Below are 26,421 nucleotides of genomic sequence, written 5' to 3'. Positions count from 1 at the left end.
AAAGGGATACATATTGCTGATCGAGTGGATATTATTGGTCTTTATGCTGAGGATATGGTGGTGTTTATGGACCAAACGGAGGATACATTACCAAAAGTAATAACGATGATTGATAAATTTAGTAAATTTTCTGGTCTCTATATAAATTGGGATAAGTCTGCTCTGATGCCTCTCTCCCATACCCCAATGTCATGTCTTGAAACCCTCTTGCTGCTGCCCATTGTCTCCAATTTTAAATATCTGGGAATACATATGTCCCAAAGCAGTCACCTAGATTTGCATTTCAATATATATCCACTACTGGACGTGGTTAAATCTAAATTTGCTACCTGGGACAAGCTCCCGCTATCTGTGGCTGGTCATATCAACCTGATCAAAATGATATTGCTCCCAAAATTGAGCTACTGTTTTCAGCACAGTGCCGTTTCAATACCTAAATCTTTCTTTGCAACCCTAAACTCCCTTACTACATATTTCATATGGGGGAAGGCTAGGCCTAAACTTAAATTATCCACCCTGCAGAGACCCAAACAGGGGGGTGGGGCGGCCTTGCCGGACTTCTATTTATATTACCTTGCTGGCAGGCTAAAATGATGAATAAGTGGATGCCTGGGAAATCTCTTCCTAACTCTGAAAGCCATATACTGCATTCAGCTAAAATTGATTGCCCACTGGGTTTTTTAGAGATGGAGAAAATTGCTGTTCCTCGTTTGCTTCCTCTGCTCCGATTGGCACGATCAATATGGAGGCAAATTAAAAAAGTAACAAAATTTGTCGATATAGCAGCCGAAATGCCGTTGTGGAATAATGGTTATTTTCCGGGATTATTAGGCCACCCGTCTACCAAATTTTGGATATCGTATGGTGTCCTCACAGTGAGTAATATACATAATCAGGGGATTTTTGTCTCCTTTGAACAATTACAAAATACTCATAACATACCGAAGTCTAAATTTTTCCACTACCTACAATTAAGATCAGCTTTCCAATCACATGTACGGAATATGGGTACAGGTCGAGCTATTTCAGCTTTACCGTTAATAGGAATTCTTAATTCGCAGGGTCCTCAGGAACTTATTTCTTCTTTATATACCTATCTGTTATCCATAGGCGAAGGATCTACCATAGATTCAATTAGGGGGAAATGGGGGAGGTTCCTTCCAGATGGGAGAAGAATGGGATGAAATTTTGGAGTCTCCAACTAAGGTCTCCCCATCAATCAATAATAGGATGTCCCAACTGTACATCATATATCATTCCTATTTGACCCCGACTCGTCTTAAAATGGGCCGTCTTCATTCATCAGACTGCTTGAGGTGTCACTCCAGTGATGCAGATTTTATCCATATGATATGGAAATGTCCTGTTGTTTTTCAATATTGGAGAGAGGTGATGACACTATTGACATCCTTGGTGTCGATCCCTGTCCCACTTGAGCCACTGGTATGTTTGTTTGGAGTATGGGAAGCGGAGGCCTGGGATCACCACACGGGAATTTTTCTGAGGGAGACACTGTTTATGGCGCGAAAGGTGTTGGCACTACGGTGGATGGGAGGCTCTTGTCCATCTCTTAGAGCATGGGTTGACTTGGTGAATTCAATTGTTGCATAAGAGCGAACGCTGTATCAAAATAGAGGTTGTCCAGCCAAATCTGAGAAGATTTGGGGAAGATGGAACTCATCCTACCATACTATTTAGGTCAAAATAACTTAGTATATGCATAAGAAAAGGGTGTACGATTATACAGACACTATTTACTCGCAGGGCGGAATCTATTTAGAACTCTCCTGCAGGCGGCACTATGTTAGTTTTAGAGGTTTTATTAGAAGTAAATGTAGTTAAGGTTCAAAATAAGACATTGATGATCAACATGCACAGTTTATTACTTTTATAATACTTTCGACATGGTTATGTATGGTAATTTTCTGTAATTAATGGATAACGATGAATACAAATGTGTGTATGTTTTATCCTGCAATCAATAAACGAATTTAAAAAAAAAATACAACTGTCCAAATGTAATCAATGAAATACAGCAATAGTGGACAAGCAGATGAGACAAGGCTGGAGAATTAGAGAGCTGATGGAAGAGAATGAATCAGTAACAGGGGAAAAGTCAGTAGTCAGTTACGAGAAGATGTACGAGGGCAACGTTTAGAGTGGGAGGAGGGAAAGCGCAAGGGCGTTGTCAAGGCAGAAGAGCGCAAGGGCATAGTTCAGAGGAAGAGCGCGCGGGTGTCATCAAGAGCGCGAGGGCGTCATCATGGAGAAGAGCGCAAGGGCATAGTTAAGGGGAAGAGCATGAAGATGTCGCGATGAGAAGAGTGAGAGGGCGTCATCAAGGAGAGGAGCACGAGGGTGTCATCGAGAGGAAGTGCGTGAGGGCGTTGTCAAGGAGAAGAGCACAAGGGCGTTGTCATGGAGAAGAGCGCAAGGGCATAGTTGAGGGGAAGTTAATGAAGATGTCGTTGAGGAGAAGAGTGAGATGGCATCATCAAGGAGAAGAGTAAGAGGGTGTCGTCGAAGGGAAGAGAGCAAAGGCGTCCTCAAAGGGAAGAATGCAAAGGTGTCGTCAAGGAGAAGAGCACGAAAGCGTTGAAGGGAAGAGAACGAGGGCGTTGTCAAAAAGAAGAGCAACAAGGGCGTTGTGGAAGGAAAGAGTGCCAGGACAGGGGATGAGTCGGACCAATAGAGAAGACTCAGATAAGCAAAAGATGCATCATAGCAATATTTTAGTTATTAGTAACATTACTTGAGAATTCAGAAATTTCAGTGATAAAGTATTGGTTTGGTTTCAGAATCATCTATCATCCTATGACTCCGATATCACAAAACAAACAGTTTACTTTGGCTGCACTCGATATTCTTTAGACGCCAGGTAGTAAATTAATTTAAGCCTTAATCAGTTGTACGTTAATAACTTCTGTCCTAAATCTCAAATGACACAAAATAAGATAAGAGTCTTAAATGACCTGTGGAGAGTGAACTGTGTCACATAACAGATGCAATGGTCGTTGCTGCCACGCTGCATTATGTTAAGAGAATACACAAAAACTAGGACATGACCCAAACTGGCAGCAGATAGCCAAAGCAAACACGTAAGAATAGCGCGGTAAGTGGAGGCCATTTGTTTGCTCATTGATTCTGAGGCAATAAATCTGACTGTGAAACAAAGCCTAAAAGTATAAATGAATGTTATACTCCCCGTGTCACTGGTACGCTATTCACCCACAAAGCAAAGACTGGCGAGAGAAAAATACATCAAATAATCACACAAACAAAAAGAAAACCCTGACATGATGCCAATGGGTAAGAAAAGCAATCTGTTACGGAGAGCCAATTACATGTCCAAACTAAAGGCTGAAAATATAGAAATTAGCCAGACCACCACCTATATAGTTACATGAATATGCAGGTGCAAGTGCACTTTGGCTGCAACACACTCTCTTTATATATATATATATACACACACACACACACACACAGTGGGGCAAAAAAGTATTTAGTCATTCAGCAATAGTGCAAGTTCCACCACTTAAAAAGATGAGGGGCGTCTGTAATTTACATCATAGGTAGACCTCAACTATGGGAGACAAACTGAGAAAAAAAAATCCAGAAAATCACATTGTCTGTTTTTTTATCATTTTATTTGCATATTCTGGTGGAAAATAAGTATTTGGTCAGAAACAAACAATCAAGATTTCTGGCTCTCACAGACCTGTAACTTCTTCTTTAAGAGTCTCCTCTTTCCTCCACTCATTACCTGTAGTAATGGCACCTGTTTAAACTTGTTATCAGTATAAAAAGACACCTGTGCACACCCTCAAACAGTCTGACTCCAAACTCCACTATGGTGAAGACCAAAGAGCTGTCAAAGGACACTAGAAACAAAATTGTAGCCCTGCACCAGGCTGGGAAGACTGAATCTGCAATAGCCAACCAGCTTGGAGTGAAGAAATCAACAGTGGGAGCAATAATTAGAAAATGGAAGACATTCAAGACCACTGATAATCTCCCTCGATCTGGGGCTCCACGCAAAATCCCACCCCGTGGGGTCAGAATGATCACAAGAACGGTGAGCAAAAATCCTAGAACCACGCGGGAAGACCTAGTGAATGAACTGCAGAGAGCTGGGACCAATGTAACAAGGCCTACCATAAGTAACACACTACGCCACCATGGACTCAGATCCTGCAGTGCCAGACGTGTCCCACTGCTTAAGCCAGTACATGTCCGGGCCCGTCTGAAGTTTGCTAGAGAGCATTTGGATGATCCAGAGGAGTTTTGGGAGAATGTCCTATGGTCTGATGAAACCAAACTGGAACTGTTTGGTAGAAACACAACTTGTCGTGTTTGGAGGAAAAAGAATACTGAGTTGCATCAATCAAACACCATACCTACTGTAAAGCATGGTGGTGGAAACATCATGCTTTGGGGCTGTTTCTCTGCAAAGGGGCCAGGACGACTGATCCGGGTACATGAAAGAATGAATGGGGCCATGTATCGTGAGATTTTGAGTGCAAACCTCCTTCCATCAGCAAGGGCATTGAAGATGAAACGTGGCTGGGTCTTTCAACATGACAATGATCCAAAGCACACCGCCAGGGCAACGAAGGAGTGGCTTCGTAAGAAGCATTTCAAGGTCCTGGAGTGGCCTAGCCAGTCTCCAGATCTCAACCCTATAGAAAACCTTTGGAGGGAGTTGAAAGTCCGTGTTGCCAAGCGAAAAGCCAAAAACATCACTGCTCTAGAGGAGATCTGCATGGAGGAATGGGCCAACATACCAACAACAGTGTGTGGCAACCTTGTGAAGACTTACAGAAAACGTTTGACCTCTGTCATTGCCAACAAAGGATATATTACAAAGTATTGAGATGAAATTTTGTTTCTGACCAAATACTTATTTTCCACCAGAATATGCAAATAAAATGATAAAAAAACAGACAATGTGATTTTCTGGATTTTTTTTTTCTCAGTTTGTCTCCCATAGTTGAGGTCTACCTATGATGTAAATTACAGACGCCTCTCATCTTTTTAAGTGGTGGAACTTGCACTATTGCTGACTTACTAAATACTTTTTTGCCCCACTGTGTGTATATATATATATATATATATATATATATATATATATATATATATTTATTTATAAGCACTGCATACAAAAGCACCTCAGCAATGTACTGCAAGAAAGACTTGTCTTAATAGAAAACATGTCAACGCTATCATCAGTTGCCTGATACATTTCCTGTTCCTCCAGTGTTGCCTAATCATCATTTTTTACCTTCACCAGTCAAGTGCCAGCTAGCTACATGACCACTGCAGCCAATCACTGAGACTTAAGTAAATGGCATGAGATTGTCCAGATGAATGATTAGCTGCAGTGGTCTCATCAGTAGACAGTATGTCTCTGCCGCCTAAAAGTAAACAAATACTGGTGTGGTGGATTGTAGCGCCGATGCTGCAGTAACAGAGGATTAATCAGGTGACCAATGGCTGTTCTTGGAACACCTCTGCAAGAAAAAGCAACATATGGGAAGTAGTACTATACAGTATAACTAACAGTTCAGACTACACAATTTTGTAGTCTGTTACCATAAAAATACATAGGTCCGCACAGGAGTAATAGACACAAAACCATAGGATGTTTAAGTGATGCTATTCACAAAGCTGCTTTCTTTGATTTAGCCTTTTGTAGTATTCCAATGCACCAAAAAAATTGTATAGATTTTTAATATGCTAAAATAGTTTTATTTCCCATGTCTCTATACACAACTTATTTATAAGCTGAAATGTTGAGTTTTGAAGAGAAGCATTTCCATCTTGAGCTGCATACGACAGGTGTAGGGCCAGCCAGTAGAGCCTGATCATTATAGGCAGGATAACAAAGAATGGCAATATCTTTATGCATGCAGGTAACACAGGATCCACAATTACACAAGGTGATACAGCTCACCTCCTCCTCCCTGCACACCAAGAGAGCATGCTCACGACACTCCCCATTAAAAGTGAATAGGTAATGTCTCCATATTTCTGTTCTGGTGGACAGTCCTGCATACATAGCTGTTGTATTATATTCTTATTCCTGTCCTATTAGAGTTACGATATATTATCATCAGAGTCAGGATTACAATCACATCTATAGCGTCTACTCACAGCAAATCCCAATCAGAAGGGTTATTGTGGAGACAACCGAGTCAGTGGGTGCTCTCATCCTCTAGCCTGGCTGTCTATAGAACGAGCTAACAGACCAGGGCTCATCCCACTCCTTCCCCGTGGGCAGAATACTACTCAGACAACACAGGGTGAGGGTAACCCACGCCGGGAAGACTTTATTGGGTCATATAGTACAGTCCCAAAAATACACAAGATGGTGCAAATGACTGAGTCTCACCCTTCAGTTTGCTCGCCGGAATTAGAACATCTGCAACTTCAGGCTTTCAAGGGTCATCTACCCCAACCAGTAGAACCCGGCAGACACCCACAGAGAGGAGGTAGCGGCAAGTAGGGCTGTGGAGTCGATAAATCAAATCTCTGACTCCTCAATTTGTCTGACTCCGACTCCCTCATACATGGCTCATGTTTAAGTGATACATTTACTGTAGTGAAATGGTAACATCAGGCTTTTAATCACCATTATGATACAATAATCAGGATATTTTGATAGAACATAAAATATATCTATTGGAATTCAACTTTAGAACAAAAAAACTTTAATGAATTTTCAAATACACAATGCACTATGCAGTAAGTGTGAAAAACAATTTTCAACAAAAACGTACTGAATAGCATTTATGCAGTGTATGAATGTGTCCTGAGACACAGTATCACCTCCATCAGATCCTCCTTCATAGACGACTTCACATCTGGTCTAATTATTTTAAGGCTAGAGAACAACCTCTCTACACTAAGGCCGGTTTCACACTAGCGGTTTGAGGAGCTGCGGAGGGCTGCGGACTTCCTCCATGAAGCCCCGCCCTCGGCCGCACCTCCGCTTACTTCTGCATGCGGCCGGCGTACCTATCTTTAACATTAAGTACGCAGGTCGTGCGGCTGTATGCGGATGCTTCCCCATGCGCCGTTTTGACGATGCGGCGACCAGCGTAGGACACAGCTTGTAACAATTTCTTTTTTTCTCCGCATCATCGAAATGACGCATGCGGAAGCATCCGCATACAGCGGCACGACCTGCGTACCTAATGTTAAAGATAGGTACGCCGGCCGCATGCAGAAGTAGGCGGAGCTAGCGGCAGAGGTGCGGCCGAGGGCAGGGCTTCACGGAGGAAGTCCGCAGCTCTCACCTGCTCCTCAAAACGCTAGTGTGAAACTAGCCTAACTTGGGTTGGTGGCAAAGCAATAACCACATGGGCAACATCTCTAACAATGTGAGGGTATAAAGGAATTGCCTCGTGCACAGTCAGTCTTGATGAACGATTGAACTCTTCTACTACTTTGAAAGCAAGTGAAACATTTTGCTGAAATCTGTCAATCTGTTTTCTATGGGAGAGGAATCTTTTTCCTTGCGGCAAAGCTCCATGTCGTCCAAATACTTTTCAGAAATAACCTCCTCATCTGACGAGGCTGAAGATATGGTGGCAGTAGCACTAGAAGTCCCCAGTCCTCTTGCTCTTGCCCGTCCTGTAGCCCACTCATCCTAACTGCTCCCTCAGTCAGAGTTTTTTTAGGGATGTTTCATAACTCTCCCAAATTCTCAGAAAATAATATTCAGAACATACTGCATTTAAATACTGTACCCAATTTATTATATATTTTAGGAGTCAGAGTCAATCCATTTTATACTGATTCAGACTCCACCAAAATGAACACCGACTGTACCTTATAGCGTTCCTCGAACAAGAGGCATCTGTTTTTATTGTTAGCATGTCTAATCTGCTTACTATGATGTAAAAGAATATATTTGTATGAATACTCGTTTGTGTTCACGTCTGGCTACTTTGCTTCTTTAATATAGTGAAAGGTGCATAGTGATGCAACCTGATTTACAACACTCTACGTTACTCTAACTATATATTAGAAGTTATCCCTGTCCAAATAGGGAAGATGATTTTTTTTTCATGTGTCTATACTTATTTAGCAAATATAGAAAACAAAAAAGACAACTGTGGTAGCTCGGCTCACTCAGCTGCGCACTGAGGTAGGCAGGAGTACACTTTCTCTTTAAATTGTCAGCTGGTTTATTGTATATGCAGCACAAACCAGCATGCATCAAAAATAAACACAGCCCTTCAGGCAAAACAAGAAAACAAAATCCAAATGGTATTGCACAGTCTCTGCAGTTGTAGGGATCTTCCCCGCTCAGGGTTAGCAAAACCACCTGGTTCAGTTTAGCTCTCGGATAAGAACTTTCCTGGACTTCCTCTCTCTTCACATGCTGAGCACCGACAGTCTCTGAAGGCCAGCTATTTGAGCACCAAACCACTCCCTGGGGTGGAGATAAGGTGGACAACCTTCCACCCCCTCTATGGTTGTCCACAAAAATTTAGCTGTTAACACCTTGCAGCACTTTTAAGGTACCGTCTCACAGTGGCACTTTGGTCGCTACGACGGCACGATCCGTGACGCTCCAGCATCGCTCCATTATCGCTCCAGCGTCACAGACTGCGGTCACACTTTGCAATGCACGGCGCTGGAGCGATAATTTCATGACGTATTTGCGATGTAGAACAATACAATATCGTGCACACCTTTGTTACACGATGCGATCATGCCGCCACAGCGGGACACTTGACGACGAAAGAAAGTTTCAAACGATCTGCTACGACGTACGATTCTCAGCGGGGTCCCTGATCGCAGTAGCGTGTCAGACACAGCGAGATCGTAAGTATATCGCTGGAACGTCACGGATCGTGCCGTCGTAGCGACCAAAGTGCCACTGTGAGACCGTACCCTTAGTGTGCCGGAGGAAAGTCTCTGGGTTTTACATCACTGACTCCATTTAGCACAGTGATACATATGTCCCCTCCAGCACTTTACCAGTGACTTTGTCACATACCCCCCCGCCCAAAGCCGGGGTTTGGCACCTTGACTCACTAAGATGGGGAGTCTGGACAGGGCATCTGCGTTCCCATGCCTGGACTGTCTCTCGGGCTATACTCTTGGCTGAGGAGTTCCTCAGTGACAGCACCTCCAGGTACCGTGTTGCATAGTCCATGACCACCAAGATGTATTGGTAGCCTCTGGCAGACTTAACCAGGGATTCTACAAAGTGCATGGCAATCCGGTTAAATGGGACCTCTATAATTGGTAACAGTACTAGTGGACTGCGGAAGTGGGATATGGGAGCAGTTAGCTGACAGGAAGGTCAGAAATAAACAATGTCCTTGTGACACACAGGCCAGTAAAACCTCTGAAGAACTCGCTCTTGGGTCATGGCTAGGCCTAGATGCCCCCCAAGACATGAGAATGAGCCAGGTCTAGTACCCTATGTCTAGAGGGTCCTGGGACTAACAGCTGCTCTAATACTTCCCCCTCACTGTTTAGTGATCGGGTAAAGCAATTCCTCATTCACTGCAAAGTAAGGGAATCAGGTGTCGCTCCCCTGCTCTTTGGCACCCCCATTTATCCCAGTCACATTTTCAAATGCCCCTTGAAGGGTAAGTTCTCGCGTTTGAGCAAGTCCAAAATCTCCCTCAGAAAGTCCCAATTCAAGAATCTCGGCATTACTGGTCACAGTCTCGTCCTCATCACCAGCCAGGACACACAAGTGGAACTCATCCACCTCTGACGGGGATGGGGTTTCATCAGGGTTGGCATGGCTCCTGCCTGAGACAATTGGCATTCCCGCCTTCCGCAATAAGTCCTAGAACAGGCTAAAGTCCCACCCTATTATCACCGGGAGTAGCAAGTCCTTAACCACCATGACATCATGGGTCTCAGCCCCAGTTTGTTTTCATAAACACTCTCGCAATGGGGTAGTCCTTGGTGTCACCGTGAATACAACAAACACACACGTGTTTCCTGGGGATTAACTGGTGGTGGAGTGTGGCCCTTACCGGTCACCAAACTTCCTAAGCTCAAGAGTCCTGACACCAGTACTCAGTTTATCATCACTGGGACATGACTGTGGCCACTCCCTGGGCTGATAGTCCACACTGCAGGCGGGATAGGCATAGCACGAGCAGCACCTCCCTAGGCTGCAGTCCATCTGCTCGGAAGACATAGGACAACGGGCCACTATGTGTCCAGAATTATGGCATCTCTAGCAGACCAGGTCTTTACCAGCAGCCTTTGGCAACTACTCAGGGACTCCTTGGGACCCCGGACTCCCCCCAGTGGTGGCTCTAATACCCCTCTTTTGGGATTTGGACTCCCGCTGGGTACCTCAGTATGGAGATGCACCCCCTGGTACCTTTCTATGAGACCTACCAGGTCATCTGTATTCCGGGGGTCTCCCTGGGCTACCCAGGTCTGCACTGGCCTGGGGAGGGAGTGAACAAATCTGTCCATGCCCACCCGCTCGACTATCTGGGCTGGAGTGGAGGATTCTGGCTACAACCATTTCTGCACCAAATGCAAGAAGTCAAACATCTGAAAGCGGGGATGTTTGTCACCATAATACACATAGTGATGAACTCTTTTGGCTCTGACAGACATTGTGACCCCTGAGTGTGCCAATATCTTAGCTTTTAACTTGGCGTATTCCTGGGCATCTTGTAAGGCCAAGTCATAATAAGCCTTTTGGGGTTTGTCAGTCAGATAGGGTGCCAGCACCTCCGCCCACTGCTCTGGGGGCAGCAGATGCCTCTACATCAATTGGTGTCATTTTCTGCATCGCTCGTCATACTGCCTTCCGGACATATGTGTCATCACCTGGACTTGGGGAACGAGCTTTCGGTCTCCCACTAACCACCTCTGCAAGCAAATCAATCTGCTGCTGTTGTTGGAACTGGTCCTGTTGGTGCTGCTGTTGGAGTTTCTGCTGATCTTGCTGCTGTTGCATCTGTTGGTTAAGCAGCTTACTCATCTCCTGATGTGCCAGCTGTGCGTTCACCAGATGCTTAATCAGGTTCTCCATACTGCCTAACTTTGTCTCTTGGCTTGTGTCCACCTTAACCCAGGACATGCATCTTGTCCACATCTGCTACTTGTGCTCCCGAAACGTTGCCAGCATTTGAAACAAAACTTGTGGTAGATTAGCTCACTCGGCTGCGAACTGAGGTAGACACGGGTACACTGTCTCTTTAAATTGCCCGCTGGTTTATTGTATATGCAACATAAACAAACATGTACCAAAAATAAACACAGCCCTTTGGACAAAACAAGAAAACAAAACCAAAATGGTATCTCACAGTCTCTGCAGTTGCGGGGATCTTCCCTGCTCGGGGTTAGCTAAACTGAACCAGGAGGTTTTGCTATCGGAAAATAACTTTTCTGGACTTCCTCTCTCTTACATGCTGAATAACGGCTGCCTCTGGAGGCCAGCTAATTAAGCCCCAGACCTCTCCCTGAGGTGGAGATAAGGTGGACAACCTCCCATCCCCTCTATGGCTGTCCACAAAAAAAAGGCCCATTAAACAAATTAGTTGTTAATCCTTCACAGCAGTTAGTGTGCTGGAGAAAAATCTCTAGGTTTTACATCACTGACACCATTAAAGGGAATCTGTCACCCCAAAATTGACCTATAAACTAAGGCCACCGCCATCACAGGCTTATCTACAGCATTCTGTAATGCTGTAGATAAGCCCCCAATGTATCTTGAAAGATAAGAAAAACAGGTTATATTATATTCACCCAGGGGCGGTCCGGTCCGATGGGCGTCGCGGTTCGGGTCCAGCGCCTCCTGTCATGATCTCAATGGCAAGAGAACATAGCATCAGCATATATAGGAACTAGCTCTTGGAAGATGGGAACTGAGCTGACCATGAACTAAACCTAACGCACAACTAGCAGTGGCCGGGTAGCATGCCTACGTTGATTCTAGATGCCCAGCACCAGCCGGAGGACTAAATAAAGCTAGCAGAGGAAAATATTAGTCCTAGCTCACCTCTAGAGAAATACCCCGAAAGGAGACAGAGGCCCCCCACATGTATTGGCGGTGAATTAAGATGAAATAACAAACGTAGTATGAAAATAGGTTTAGCAAATTTGAGGTCCACTTACTACATAGCAGAAGACAGAAAGGACACTTTCATGGTCAGCTGAAAACCCTATCAAAACACCATCCAGAAATTACTTTAAAACTCTGGCATTAACTCATAACACCAGAGTGGCAATTCCTGTTCACAAGAGCTTTCCAGACACAGTAACGAAACTACAGCTGTGAACTGGAACAAAAATGCAAAAACAAACATGGACAAGAGTCCAACTTATCTAGTAGTTGTCTAGGAGCAGGAACAAGCACAGAGAGGCTTCTGATAACATTGTTGACCGGCAAGCAACTAACAGAGAAGCAAGGTTATATAGCGACTCCCACATCTTGATGGGAACAGGTGAACAGAGAAGATGAAGACACCAGTTCAATTCCACCAGTAGCCACCGGGGGAGCCCAGAATCCAAATTCACAACAGTACCCCCCCCTCAAGGAGGGGGCACCGAACCCTCACCAGAACCACCAGGGCGATCAGGATGGGCCCTATGAAAGGCACGAACCAGATCAGAGGCATGAACATCAGATGCATTCACCCAAGAATTATCCTCCTGGCCGTATCCCTTCCACTTGACCAGATACTGGAGTCTCCGTCTGGAAACACGGGAGTCTAAGATTTTCTCCACAACGTACTCCAACTCACCCTCAACTAACACCGGAGCAGGAGGCTCAACGGAAGGCACAACCGGTACCTCATACCTGCGCAATAATGACCGATGAAAAACGTTATGAATAGAAAAGGATGCAGGGAGGTCCAAACGGAAGGAAACAGGGTTAAGAATCTCCAATATCTTATACGGGCCGATGAACCGAGGCTTAAACTTAGGAGAAGAGACCCTCATAGGGACAAAACGAGAAGACAACCACACCAAATCCCCAACGCAAAGCCGAGGACCAACACGACGGTGGCGGTTGGCAAAAAGCTGAGTCTTCTCCTGGGACAACCTCAAATTGTCCACCACCTGCCCCCAGATCTGATGCAATCTCTCCACCACAGCATCCACTCCAGGACAATCCGAAGATTCCACCTGACCAGAGGAAAATCGAGGATGAAACCCCGAATTACAGAAAAACGGGGACACCAAAGTGGCAGAGCTGGCCCGATTATTGAGAGCGAACTCCGCCAATGGCAAAAAAGCAACCCAATCATCCTGGTCAGCAGACACAAAACACCTCAGATATGTCTCCAGGGTCTGATTAGTCCGCTCGGTCTGGCCATTCGTCTGAGGATGGAAAGCGGACGAAAAAGATAAATCTATGCCCATCCTAGCACAGAATGCCCGCCAAAATCTAGACACGAATTGGGTCCCTCTGTCAGAAATGATATTCTCAGGAATACCATGCAAACGAACAACATTTTGAAAAAACAGAGGAACCAACTCGGAAGAAGAAGGCAACTTGGGCAGAGGAACCAAATGGACCATCTTAGAGAAACGGTCACACACCACCCAGATGACAGACATCTTCTGAGAAACAGGCAGATCTGAAATAAAATCCATCGAGATGTGCGTCCAAGGCCTCTTAGGAATAGGCAAGGGCAACAATAATCCACTAGCCCGAGAACAACAAGGCTTGGCCCGAGCACAAACGTCACAAGACTGCACAAAGCCTCGCACATCTCGTGACAGGGAAGGCCACCAGAAGGACCTTGCCACCAAATCCCTGGTACCAAAAATGCCAGGATGACCTGCCAACGCAGAAGAATGAACCTCAGAGATGACTCTACTGGTCCAATCATCAGGAACAAACAGTTTATCAGGTGGGCAACGATCCGGTCTATCCGCCTGAAACTCCTGCAAGGCCCGCCGCAGGTCTGGAGAAACGGCAGACAATACCACTCCATCCTTAAGGATACCTGTGGGCTCAGATTTACCAGGCGAGTCAGGCTCAAAACTCCTAGAAAGGGCATCCGCCTTAACATTCTTAGAACCCGGTAGGTATGACACCACAAAATTAAACCGAGAGAAAAATAATGACCAGCGCGCCTGTCTAGGATTCAGGCGCCTGGCGGTCTCAAGATAAATCAAATTTTTGTGGTCAGTCAATACCACCACCTGATGTCTGGCCCCCTCAAGCCAATGGCGCCACTCCTCAAAAGCCCACTTCATGGCCAAAAGCTCCCGATTCCCAACATCATAATTCCGCTCAGCGGGCGAAAATTTACGGGAAAAGAAGGCACAAGGCCTCATCACGGAGCAGTCAGAACTTTTCTGCGACAACACTGCCCCAGCTCCGATCTCAGAAGCGTCGACCTCAACCTGAAAAGGTAGAGCAACATCAGGCTGACGCAACACAGGGGCAGAGGAAAAACTGCGCTTAAGCTCCCGAAAGGCCTCCACAGCATCAGGGGACCAATCAGCAACATCAGCACCCTTCTTAGTCAAATCGGTCAATGGCTTAGCAATATCCGAAAAACCAGCAATAAATCGACGATAAAAGTTAGCAAAGCCCAAAAATTTCTGAAGACTCTTAAGAGAAGAGGGCTGCGTCCAATCACAAATAGCTTGAACCTTGACAGGATCCATTTCAATGGAAGAGGGGGAAAAAATATATCCCAAAAAGGAAATCCTCTGTACCCCAAAAACACACTTAGAACCCTTCACACACAAAGAATTAGACCGCAAAACCTGAAAAACCCTCCTGACTTGCTGGACATGAGAGTCCCAGTCATCCGAAAAAATCAGAATATCATCCAGATACACAATCATAAATTTATCCAAATAATCGCGAAAAATATCATGCATAAAGGACTGGAAAACTGACGGAGCATTTGAAAGACCAAAAGGCATCACTAAATACTCAAAGTGGCCCTCGGGCGTATTAAATGCGGTTTTCCACTCATCCCCCTGCCTGATTCGCACCAAATTATACGCCCCACGAAGGTCAATCTTAGAGAACCACTTGGCCCCCTTTATGCGAGCAAACAAATCAGTCAGCAACGGCAATGGGTATTGATATTTAACAGTGATTTTATTCAAAAGCCGATAATCAATACATGGTCTCAAAGAGCCGTCTTTTTTTGACACAAAGAAAAAACCGGCTCCTAAGGGAGATGACGATGGACGAATATGTCCCTTTTCCAAGGACTCCTTTATATATTCTCGCATAGCAGCATGTTCAGGCACAGACAGATTAAATAAACGACCCTTTGGGTATTTACTACCCGGGATTAAATCTATGGCACAATCGCACTCTCGGTGCGGAGGTAACGAACCAAGCTTGGATTCTTCAAAGACGTCACGATAGTCAGACAGGAACTCAGGAATTTCAGAGGGAATAGATGATGAAATGGAAACCACAGGTACATCCCCATGAGCCCCCTTACATCCCCAGCTCAACACAGACATAGCTCTCCAGTCGAGGACTGGGTTGTGAGATTGCAGCCAAGGCAATCCTAACACCAAATCATCATGTAGATTATACAGCACCAGAAAGCGAATAATCTCCTGGTGATCCGGATTAATACGCATAGTTACTTGTGTCCAGTATTGTGGTTTATTATTAGCCAATGGGGTGGAGTCAATCCCCTTCAGAGGAATAGGAGTCTCCAAAGGCTCCAAATCATACCCACAGCGTTTGGCAAAGGACCAATCCATAAGACTCAAAGCGGCGCCAGAGTCGACATAGGCGTCCGTGGTAATAGATGACAAAGAGCAAATCAGGGTCACAGATAGAATAAACTTAGACGGTAAGGTGCAAATGGAAACAGATTTATCAAGCTTTTTAGTGCGCTTAGAGCATGCTGATATAACATGAGTAGAATCACCACAATAGAAACACAACCCATTTTTCCGTCTAAAATTCTGCCGCTCGCTTCGGGACAGAATTCTATCACACTGCATACTCTCTGGCGACTTCTCAGTGGACACCGCCAGATGGTGCACTGGTTTGCGCTCCCGCAAACGCCTATCGATCTGAATAGCCATTGTCATGGACTCATTCAGACCCGCAGGCACAGGGAACCCCACCATAACATCCTTAATGGCATCAGAGAGACCCTCTCTGAAAGTCGCCGCCAGGGCGCACTCATTCCACTGAGTAAGCACAGACCATTTACGGAATCTTTGGCAGTAAATTTCCGCTTCATCTTGCCCCTGAGATAGGGACATCAAAGTTTTTTCTGCCTGAAGCTCCAAATGAGGTTCGTCATAAAGCAACCCCAAGGCCAGAAAAAACGCATCTACATTGAGCAACGCAGGATCCCCTGGTGTCAATGAAAAAGCCCAGTCTTGAGGGTCGCCCCGGAGCAAGGAAATCACAATCCTGACCTGCTGTGCAGGGTCTCCGGCAGAGCGAAATTTCAGGGACAAAAATAATTTGCAATTATTTCGAAAATTCTGAAACCCAGATCTATTCCCCGAGAAAAATTCCGGCAAAGGAATTCTCGGCTCAGATACAGGTGCATGACAAACAAAGTCTTGCAAATTTTGTACCTTCGTGGCGAGATTATTCAAACCTGCAGTTACACTCTGAAGATCCATTACAAACAGGTGGACACAGAGCCATTCAAAGATTAGAAGGAGAGAAAAAAAAAAAATAAATTTCAGCAGACTTCTTATTTCTCTCCTTTCTCAGCCAAGGATTTTAACCCTTTAGTGGGCCGGTCAAACTGTCATGATCTCAATGGCAAGAGAACATAGCATCAGCATATATAGGAACTAGCTCTTGGAAGATGGGAACTGAGCTGACCATGAACTAAACCTAACGCACAACTAGCAGTGGCCGGGTAGCATGCCTACGTTGATTCTAGATGCCCAGCACCAGCCGGAGGACTAAATAAAGCTAGCAGAGGAAAATATTAGTCCTAGCTCACCTCTAGAGAAATACCCCGAAAGGAGACAGAGGCCCCCCACATGTATTGGCGGTGAATTAAGATGAAATAACAAACGTAGTATGAAAATAGGTTTAGCAAATTTGAGGTCCACTTACTACATAGCAGAAGACAGAAAGGACACTTTCATGGTCAGCTGAAAACCCTATCAAAACACCATCCAGAAATTACTTTAAAACTCTGGCATTAACTCATAACACCAGAGTGGCAATTCCTGTTCACAAGAGCTTTCCAGACACAGTAACGAAACTACAGCTGTGAACTGGAACAAAAATGCAAAAACAAACATGGACAAGAGTCCAACTTATCTAGTAGTTGTCTAGGAGCAGGAACAAGCACAGAGAGGCTTCTGATAACATTGTTGACCGGCAAGCAACTAACAGAGAAGCAAGGTTATATAGCGACTCCCACATCTTGATGGGAACAGGTGAACAGAGAAGATGAAGACACCAGTTCAATTCCACCAGTAGCCACCGGGGGAGCCCAGAATCCAAATTCACAACAGCCTCCCATCTTCATACGATGTCGTCCTCTTCTTGTCTTCCTGCCGCGGCTCATGCGCAGGCGTACTTTGTCTGCCCTGTTGAGGGCAGAGCAAAGTACTGCAGTGCGCAGGTGCCGAAAAAGGTCAGAGAGGCCCGGCGCCTGCGCACTGCAGGACTGGGGAGGCCTCCACCCCTCTTTTTTTGAGCCATGTGCGCAAGGAGCTGTTCTATCCAGCGTTTCCACATTGGACATTTCCTCTCTGAACCCTGCTTATACAGGTACTAGACTGTGGCCCGATTCTAATGCATCGGGTATTCTAGAATATGCATGTCCCCGTAGTATGTGATTCGCGGCAGACTGTGCCCGTCGCTGATTGGTCGAGGCAACCTTTATGACATCATCGTCGCCATGGCAACCATTATGACATCATCGTCGCCATGCTGTGCCCATCTCTGATTGGTCGAGGCCGCCCGACAAACCGTCGACCACTCCATATAAGGTATGGTCTACAAACCGCCAACCACTCCATATAAGGTATGGTCTACAAACCGCCGACCACTCCATATAAGGTATGGTCTACAAACCGCCGACCACTCCATATAAGGTATGGTCTACAAACCGCCGACCACTCCATATAAGGTATCCTGTTTGTAGACCATACCTTATATGGAGTGATTTCCAGGACAGACAGACAGACAGACAGACAGACAGACAGAAAGACAGACAGACAGAAAGACAGACAGACAGACAGACAGACAGACGGAAAAACCCTTAGACAATTATATATATAGATTGTACAGATGATCAGGTTTTTAAATACATCAGATAGGGATTGCATACATCAGTTAGGACTGCTCTCTATGGGTATACCTTGACGTTTGGTAGAGCGGCTTAGTATACATTTTTTTGCAAAAAACGTATCAACCAAATACCCTGTTTTTTCCATCTTTTTACTAGCACTTGCTGTTCACTGTGATTTTTTTGCAACAGATTGTTTTTGGTTTTACTGTGCTTTTTTGTGTTTTCAACTGGCTATAGAGGAGTACGCTGCGTGTCGTGGGAACAGGGAATGTTAGAATAATCATTTGTTTCTGTTTTAAATATGCTGGAGAAAAGCAGAAGGAGACATTATACAATTAAGGGGTCTAGGATGGGGACAGTGTTCTAGATTGGGGCCACAATGGGACATTATTACTGGGGACTAGGAAGGTGCCCAGGATGGGGAAATTATTACATGATGGGGAACATTATACCAGGAAGGGGGCCAGGATGGAGGTGCATTATTACTGGAAGGTCCCAGGACTGGGGGAAATTATTACAGGAAGGAGCCAAGGCAGGGGACTTTATTACATGGGGAAAACATGCATATCTTTAATAGGATCTAGAACGCTACAAGGGCCCATACATCTGACCAACGTGCAGGAGGGGGTCCAGGTCCACATTTTGCATAGGTGGAGCCCATCAGACTCTAGCTGCATGCATGTTTATAATGATGTATTGTTGTACATGCTTTTTGTCATACAGCAACTGTATCTTTTGGTCTGAATAAGTTACACGGTCCAGATATTTTATGTACTTGGTGGTGTATTTCTGTTCTATATATCATCCCAAAGGAGATTTGTCAGTAGAACAAAATGTTCTGACCCTTTTGGCCTAAATGTCCAGCATTAACAAGGAAGAAGAAAAACAGTGAGAGCAGTAACTGCCAACAAAGTCAGAAGCAGAGTGCTGTCCGATTTATATAAGAAAGCAGCAGAACAGTCAGCTATGTACAAGGAGTTGTACAGACTGCAATGCATCAAAATAATAGAAAATCTTTAACACTACTAAAAAAGACTGCATTAGTGAAGCAAATAAAAAATGCTGTATTATGTAGTTTCCATAACTCACATTCATTTCTATTGGAAGTAACAGAAATAGCATAGCTCAGCCATTTGCCATTCCGCAGCTCCACTTACAATGGCTAGAGAGCCTGGACGAAGTTATTCCCCGCCTCAGTCATGAAAGGCTGACATGCGAATAACTCTTTCCAAAAAAAAAATCTGACATTGCAGCAAAATAGAAAACATGGATTTTATTTTTTTTATTAAACTTGTTTTTATTCTTGCTTTTTTGCCCTCCTTTATTAAAGAAAAATCATTCCACAATTGCCAGTTGTGTAAAAAAAGGTTAATTTTGCTAAATGCATTTTTTAATTGTCAATGCCCCCCCCCCCCCCCCCATATCACAATCTTAATTAAAAAATAAAAAATTGTAAATCTTGCAATTTTCACACCGGCCACTGGAGCTATTCTAAACTCAAACGTCCTGTTTCAGGAAATGACACATGTACATGTGAGTTGGCAAAGGTCATTGTGAAGGGAGGAGTGTGAGCTGTAACGTGATCTATTGTGATTGGAGGATCCTGTGTTATCAGCTGTGTATAGGGGAGCTACCTGTCACTACCATTGTCAGTATCACAATGAGCCTGCTGAAAACTCATCCCTAAATTTGTTTTTTTATCACACTGATTTCAGAGAATAAAGTGTATCAACCCCATATATATACAGTAGCTGTATTTGTCCAACAGTGGCTATATTTAGAGACAAATGACATGGTGCTAATTTGCTTTTTCCATGTCGTGATGCAATGGCATATCGCTATACTATCCCATCAGGTTCTGATTATAGGTCCCCCATTGATCTTAAAAATGAACAAGCCACAGCACTGATTAAGCAAATGTGGTCTTGTTGCAGTTCCTCCGTTCTCTGGACCAGTGGAGCTCCCTGCAGTCAGACCCATGCTGACCCCCGCGTCGTGACATATGTTAGCACTATATGCTCCATTTTAGGCTAAGTGCACACGTTGCAGAATTGCCGCAACTCCTGCCGCGGGTATATCGCATGCGGAATTGGCATGCGTATTCCCGCTAAACACTAGCGTTTTGCAAGCGGTCTGTAGCATTGCTTGGAAAACTGATTGACAGGTTGGTCACACTTGTCAAACATAGTGTTTGATAAGTGTGACCAACTTTTTACTATTGATGCTGCCTATGCAGCATCAATAGTAAAAGACAGTGTTAAAAATAATAAAAAAAATAATAAATCATGATAATCTCACCTTCCGGCGTCCCTGGCAGCCTTTCTCGCTCCTCGCGATGCTCTGGTCCCAGTAATGCTTTGCGGCAATGACCCCAGATGATGATATCACGCCAGACCGCTATGTCATCACAGGTCATTTTCGCAAAGCATTATCGGGAATGGAAGCATCGTGAGGAGCGGAAACGCTGAGCAGGAAAGCTTCTTTTTCTTTTTTAACAATTATGTGGTTCCCAGGGCCTGGAGGAGAGTCTCCTCTCCTCCACCCTGGGTACCAACCGCACATGGTCCAATTACTTCCCGCATGGTGGGCATAGCCACATGCGGAAAGTAAGCGGATCAATGCATTCCTGTGTGTGCTGAATCCCCGCGATTCCGCACTTTAATGAACATGCTGCGTTTTTTTCCGGAATGCGATTCCGTTGCGGAAAAAAACGCAACATGTGCACAAAAAATGCGGAATGCATTCTAAAAATAGGATGCTTAATGTATGCATTTTTTGCGGTTTTATTGCATTTTTATAGGGAAAAAACTCGGGAAAAAAACACGAAAATTCCTAAACGTGTGCACACAGCCTTATAAATGAGAAAAGCAGCTAGAAAGACAGTAACACAGATATTCCAAAGACAAGACGGCAAGCCGGACAGTGCTACTGTAAAAGGCACATCTAGTCCACAACATTTCTACCACTAATCTATGACAATACAATAAAGAATAACAAGGATTTAAAGGTGCAGTCCATGCTGGGTATGGTACAGCACAAGTATGGCTGTCTGGTTACAATCCTGTAATATTGAGCAGGGATGAATGTCCAGAGCAGCTGCATGGTGGGCCTCTAATGCCCCCATTCACATTAGAGAATAGTCACCCGCCACTTTATATGTAACGGAGAGATCATGTAAGGAGAAAGATCTGTAATGTCCAATTTTAACGCCCAAACCAGTTCCACCAAAAGATAAGTAACTGACAGCAGCTTACTTCATGCTCCCCATTCAGAATACATGCACATGCGAATCAGCCGAGTGTTCACGTGGGCTGAAAGAGCTCATTCGGCCGAAAGTTATTTAAGATGTATGAAGTCATCGCGGGTGCCTTAAAAAGGGATTTCACAGTTTTTCCCCCCCAAAAAAAACAAAAGAAAATTAAGCTTCATCCACCCTCCCATTGTCCAACACTGAGGCTCCACTGCAGGTCCTGGTGGATTATTGTCTGTAGTGTTGAAGTCACTTCCATAGTGCTGCAGCCAATCACTGAGCTCAGCGGCTCTGCCCAAGCTAAAGTCATGAAATGCTCAGAGCCGTTGTGCTTGAGCTCAATTATTGGCTGCAGCGCTGTCAACGTGACGTTAGCACTGAAGACAATAATAGGCACTGTGAGCAGTGAAGGAAACTCACTGTTGGACCTGGGGAGTGCGAGTAAAGATTGTTTTTTTTTCTTTTTTAACTGCTCCTTCCGAAACTAGAAAACCTCTTTCAGTCTCCGATGAGGGTTCTTTGACGTCTGCCCCCTACAGACTTATATGAAAAGCTCATGGTGAATACCAATTCCAATAGATTGGTGAAAAATGAGAGTGCGTGAGGAGGGGGGCTGCTAAGATTTGGTAAGGGTATGTTACATGTACAGCTGTAATATCTACCGGTGTGCAAATGTATCAATAATGAAGATCCCAGCAGCATAGGACTGGAAGTTTAAAACCACGCAGGGGCTCATGTATCAATCCGTCAATACACTGTATACACTGTGTATTAATATACTGCCTATACCAGCCATTCTTCCGTATGACACCATTGATACATGGCCGTGCTGTCTCTCTACACGGACACTAAATAAAGCACAAGTAGAACAAGAAAAAATAAATAAAAATTACACTTCTGTGCGTATGCCACCTTCACGGGATTCGTGGACCCAGTGCAGTAGGCTGTTAAAGAGAAAGAACAGGTGAGATGATAGATTATCACACAGCCATAGAAAGAATACACAGACAGCAAGAAGGAGCGCGGGTGCACATTACAGGGCGGTGCAGCTACTAGTGCAGAAGAAGCATAGCCACAAGAGGTGAAGCGCACCAAGCCTAGTAAGTGGGATTACACCGTCCCTATGCTGCAAATTACAAATGTTACCAAGTCTTTTACAGGTACTGACATAAGGCTACTGTCAAACACCTGTCTTGGCTCCAAGGCCGGGCTCTGCGCCCTTCCACTATGGCCTCAGCCCTGTTATGTGCTCCACATCGCATTTCAGAAGTTTCTTGGGAAAACCCAGAGATATCAACCAAAACTTTTTAAAGGCCAACTTGGTCACTCATATGTGTCAGAGTATTAGGTAAGGGTTATGTTCAGCTAACTTCTGGTTTGGAGTTAGCTATCCCAATTCACACAGGTGGCAATTAACTCTGCAAACTCCTGTTTGTTTCTACAATCTGCATTCATTTCCTGGCTCATATCGGCAACTAAATCGTCGTCTACTATAAGCATAATGAGCTCTTTTTTGCTGCTGTTCACACTATAAAAGCTGTTGCATCACCTTTTATACTCACCCTGCCTGGGGCCAGTGTTGGACTCCGGAGTGTGGGATGAGTAAAGAACAGGTTTTTTTTTTTTTTAATCAGATTGCCAGTTTCCAATGCTCCTGTGATTAACTTAAAAGAACAATTTAAATTTTACTCACAAATATACCTATAAAGAGAAAAATCAGACAAGCCGTACATCAGACCCAAAAGGTGGTAAATAGTACATGTTGCGGCCAGCAGTCACTGGAGAGTGAATATACTATAGAAGTGATAAAGCAGCAGTTTAGGGAAACAATCTCTTTACACGTGCGCAGTATAATAGTCACCCTGATTAGTATCGGACAGATTACCATTTCATTTACCAAAATTCATTGTGCAGTGAAGAGCGAATGAGAGAAGCCGAGTGATAAGATCTGCAGTGGAGTAATGAAGCAACAAGTCGGAGCCATTTTACTGAAATTACTCTGCAATGATTGTATGCAGCAGTAATGTACATCCGCTAATCACACTACTTACTAGGAAGGACACATACCGCCGCTAGAAAAGTAACACATCCGACTCTGTATCACCCAGGAAAGGTGTCCTGATACAAAGTAATGCACCCTCAAATAAGTGCTCACAAACATAAAATAAAAGCCTCAGCTCCCATCAGAGGATGGCTTTTTTAATGCAAGATTGATTATATATTTATTTGATGCCATTAGCATTATCCCTTCTTTCTGCAAATTGGAAATGGATCTGTCAGGTTTCCACCCTCTGCACAAAATCTGGCCACACCTATGTGCTTGGTGAAATGGAAACCAGGTGATTAATGGTCCATACTAGACTTTTAAGCCATAAATGTCCAACTGATGCGGCTATCACCACAACTGGCACCTGCCTCAGTCTCGATCTCTGCAGGAGAGGAGGTCGCACATGTGCTTCTCGTTCTATTAATTTCTACAGGAGAAACAACGATAGTAATAGATGTCCTATCGATATGTCATAAAGGTTCTAGGTGGGATAACACCTTAAAGGAGTCCTGTCATTACGTCAAAAGTGGCCAGATTTTTAGCTCTTATTCCCCCTGATCCCAGGAATATTCCATTGTTTTTTTTTCTTTTAAAATCCACAATACAATTCCAGAGACAAGAGCTTTTTTGTTAAGTGGTAATATCTATTGTCCAAGAGGGTGTGACCCACATGATCCTCTGGGGTCCAAGAGGGCGTAACCCACAGGATCTTCTGAGGTCCAAGAGGGTGTGACTCACAGGATCCTCTGGGGTCCAAGAGGGCATGACCCACAGGATCCCCTGGGGTCCAAGAGGGCGTAACCCACAGGATCTTCTGAGGTCCAAGAGGGCATAACCCACAGGATCCTCTGGGGTCCAAGAATGTGTGACCCACAGGATCCTCTGGGGTCCAAGAGGGTGTGACTCACAGTATCCTCTGGGGTCCAAGAGGGTGTGATCCACAGGATCATGTGGGTTCCAAGAGGGTGTCATCTACAGGATCCTTTGGGGTCCAAGAGGGTGTGACCCACAGGATCCTTTGGGGTCCAAGAGGGTGTCATCTACGGTATCCTCTGGGGTACAAGAGGGAGTGACCCACCGTATCCTCTGGAGTCCAAGAGGGTGTGACCCACAAGATCCTCTGGGGTTCAAGAGAGTGTCATTTACAGTATCCTCTGGGGTACAAGAGGGTGTGACCCTCAGTATCCTCTGGGGTCCAAGAGGGTGTGACCCACAAGATCCTCTGGGGTTCAAGAGGGTGTCATTTACAGTATCCTCTGGGGTACAAGAGGGTGTGACCCACAGTATCCTCTGGGGTCCATGAGGGTGTCATCTACAGAATCCTCTGGGGTCCAAAATGGTGTGATCCACAGGATCCTCTGGGGTTCAAGAAGGTGTGACCCTAGTATCCTCTGGGGTACAAGAGGGTGTGACCCACATTATCCTCTGGGGTCCAAGAGGGTGTGACCCACATTATCCTCTTAGGTCCAAGAGGGTGTGACCCACAGGATCCTCTGGGGTACATGAGGGTGTTATCTACAGAATCCGCTGAGGTCCAAGAGGGTGTGACCCAAATGATCCTGTGGGGTACAAGAGGGTGTGATCTACAGGATCCTCTGTGGTACAAGAGGGTGTAACCCACAGGATCCTCTGGGGTGTGTCTTAACGCTGCTCTGCATTATTGCTCTGTGAGCCACACCCCCTCAGTAAAGACCATAAAAATGAGCACTAAATAAAAAGGTCCATATCTCTGGAACTGTATGGAGGATTAAAAGAAAAAGACAAAAATAAAAAAGACTGAACATTCAGAGGAGAAGCAAAAACAAAATAAGAGCAAAACCCAGACATTTGACGTAGGGCTCATACTCCCATGCGACAAACTCGGATGAGTCTTGCACGTCAATACCCAGCACTGCACCCGACACTCAGGAGCGGAGCGTGCGGCTGCATGTATTGCTATCAGACTTTCTCGCATGTGAGAATGAGCCCTTAGTCACCAAAACTGACCCACCTTTTTCTTATGTGTACGAACAAATCAGGATATTGGCCTCATCGGGAGCAGGTTTACAATTCAGTGGATTTTCACTGTATAAGTGATTGTTCAGTGCTGCACACATCCCCATCACTTGGCATCCTCAGTACATCCACACACAGGTACTCCATACTTAAGGCACTTATTTGGCACATTTTCATTGATGATGTCCTCTTATAATATTACTTAATTAAAAGTACCAATTTGATAACTGACAATGGAGCATATACCGTACAGACAGAGTACACATCTACACCTAAATGAGGAGTCCTGTTCCGATGGCCCTGTCATAACGATGATTGGATCCCACAAAAAAAGAAAAGCTTTATACCTCACTTAGCAATTGGATCCAATCCCAAGTAAGCAACCAACGTGCCGCGAATATAAAGTCAAATACATCAGAAGAAGAAATCCATCAGAGAGAAAGCAGAAATGTTAGGAGTGGCCAAATCAACAGTTTGTCGCTTTCAAAATAAAGAACACTGTTGAGCTTGGGAGCTAAGCTAACCTTATTGAGGTAAGGCCTAGATGTCAACAGGAGAATTCAGTGGTAGATGATCACAACAAGCTCTACCCTCTCTTATTGTATCCTTACCCATCCCCTGAAGACTGTGAGCCCTTGCGGGCAGGGTCCTCCCTCCTTATGTTCCTGTGTGCCTTGTTTTTTGCTCATGTTTAATTGTATTTGTCAATATTTTCCCCCTTTTCACATGTAAAGCGCCATGGAATAAATAGCGCTATAAAAATGTATAATAATAATAATCACAGAATCTTTCCCATTGTGAAAAAACACCCCTTCACAATATCCTCCCTAGTGAAGAACACTCTCCAGGAAGTCTGTGTTTCAGTATCTAAGTCTACCATAAAGAGAAGACTTCATGAGACCAAATAC

The 26,421-nt window shown here is 44.7% G+C and overlaps 1 protein-coding gene across 2 annotated transcripts in view; it reads right to left on the bottom strand.

Moving 5' to 3' along the window:
- FUT8 (fucosyltransferase 8) overlaps nt 1–26,421 on the bottom strand; it is a 270,203-nt gene that overhangs the window by 61,804 nt on the left and 181,978 nt on the right. The window contains exon 8 of one of the 2 annotated variants that reach the window (XM_077256999.1): nt 22,365–22,415. The exons of the other annotated variant lie outside the window; for it this stretch is intronic. Coding sequence (XP_077113114.1) covers nt 22,365–22,415 — 51 coding nt within the window. The remainder of the gene's footprint in view (nt 1–22,364; nt 22,416–26,421) is intronic. 2 annotated transcript variants of the gene reach the window in all.

The sequence above is a fragment of the Ranitomeya variabilis genome, chromosome 1 (assembly GCF_051348905.1).
Source record: "Ranitomeya variabilis isolate aRanVar5 chromosome 1, aRanVar5.hap1, whole genome shotgun sequence".
Classification (NCBI taxonomy): Eukaryota; Metazoa; Chordata; class Amphibia; order Anura; family Dendrobatidae; genus Ranitomeya; species Ranitomeya variabilis.
This window is presented reverse-complemented; position numbering and strand designations above follow the sequence as displayed.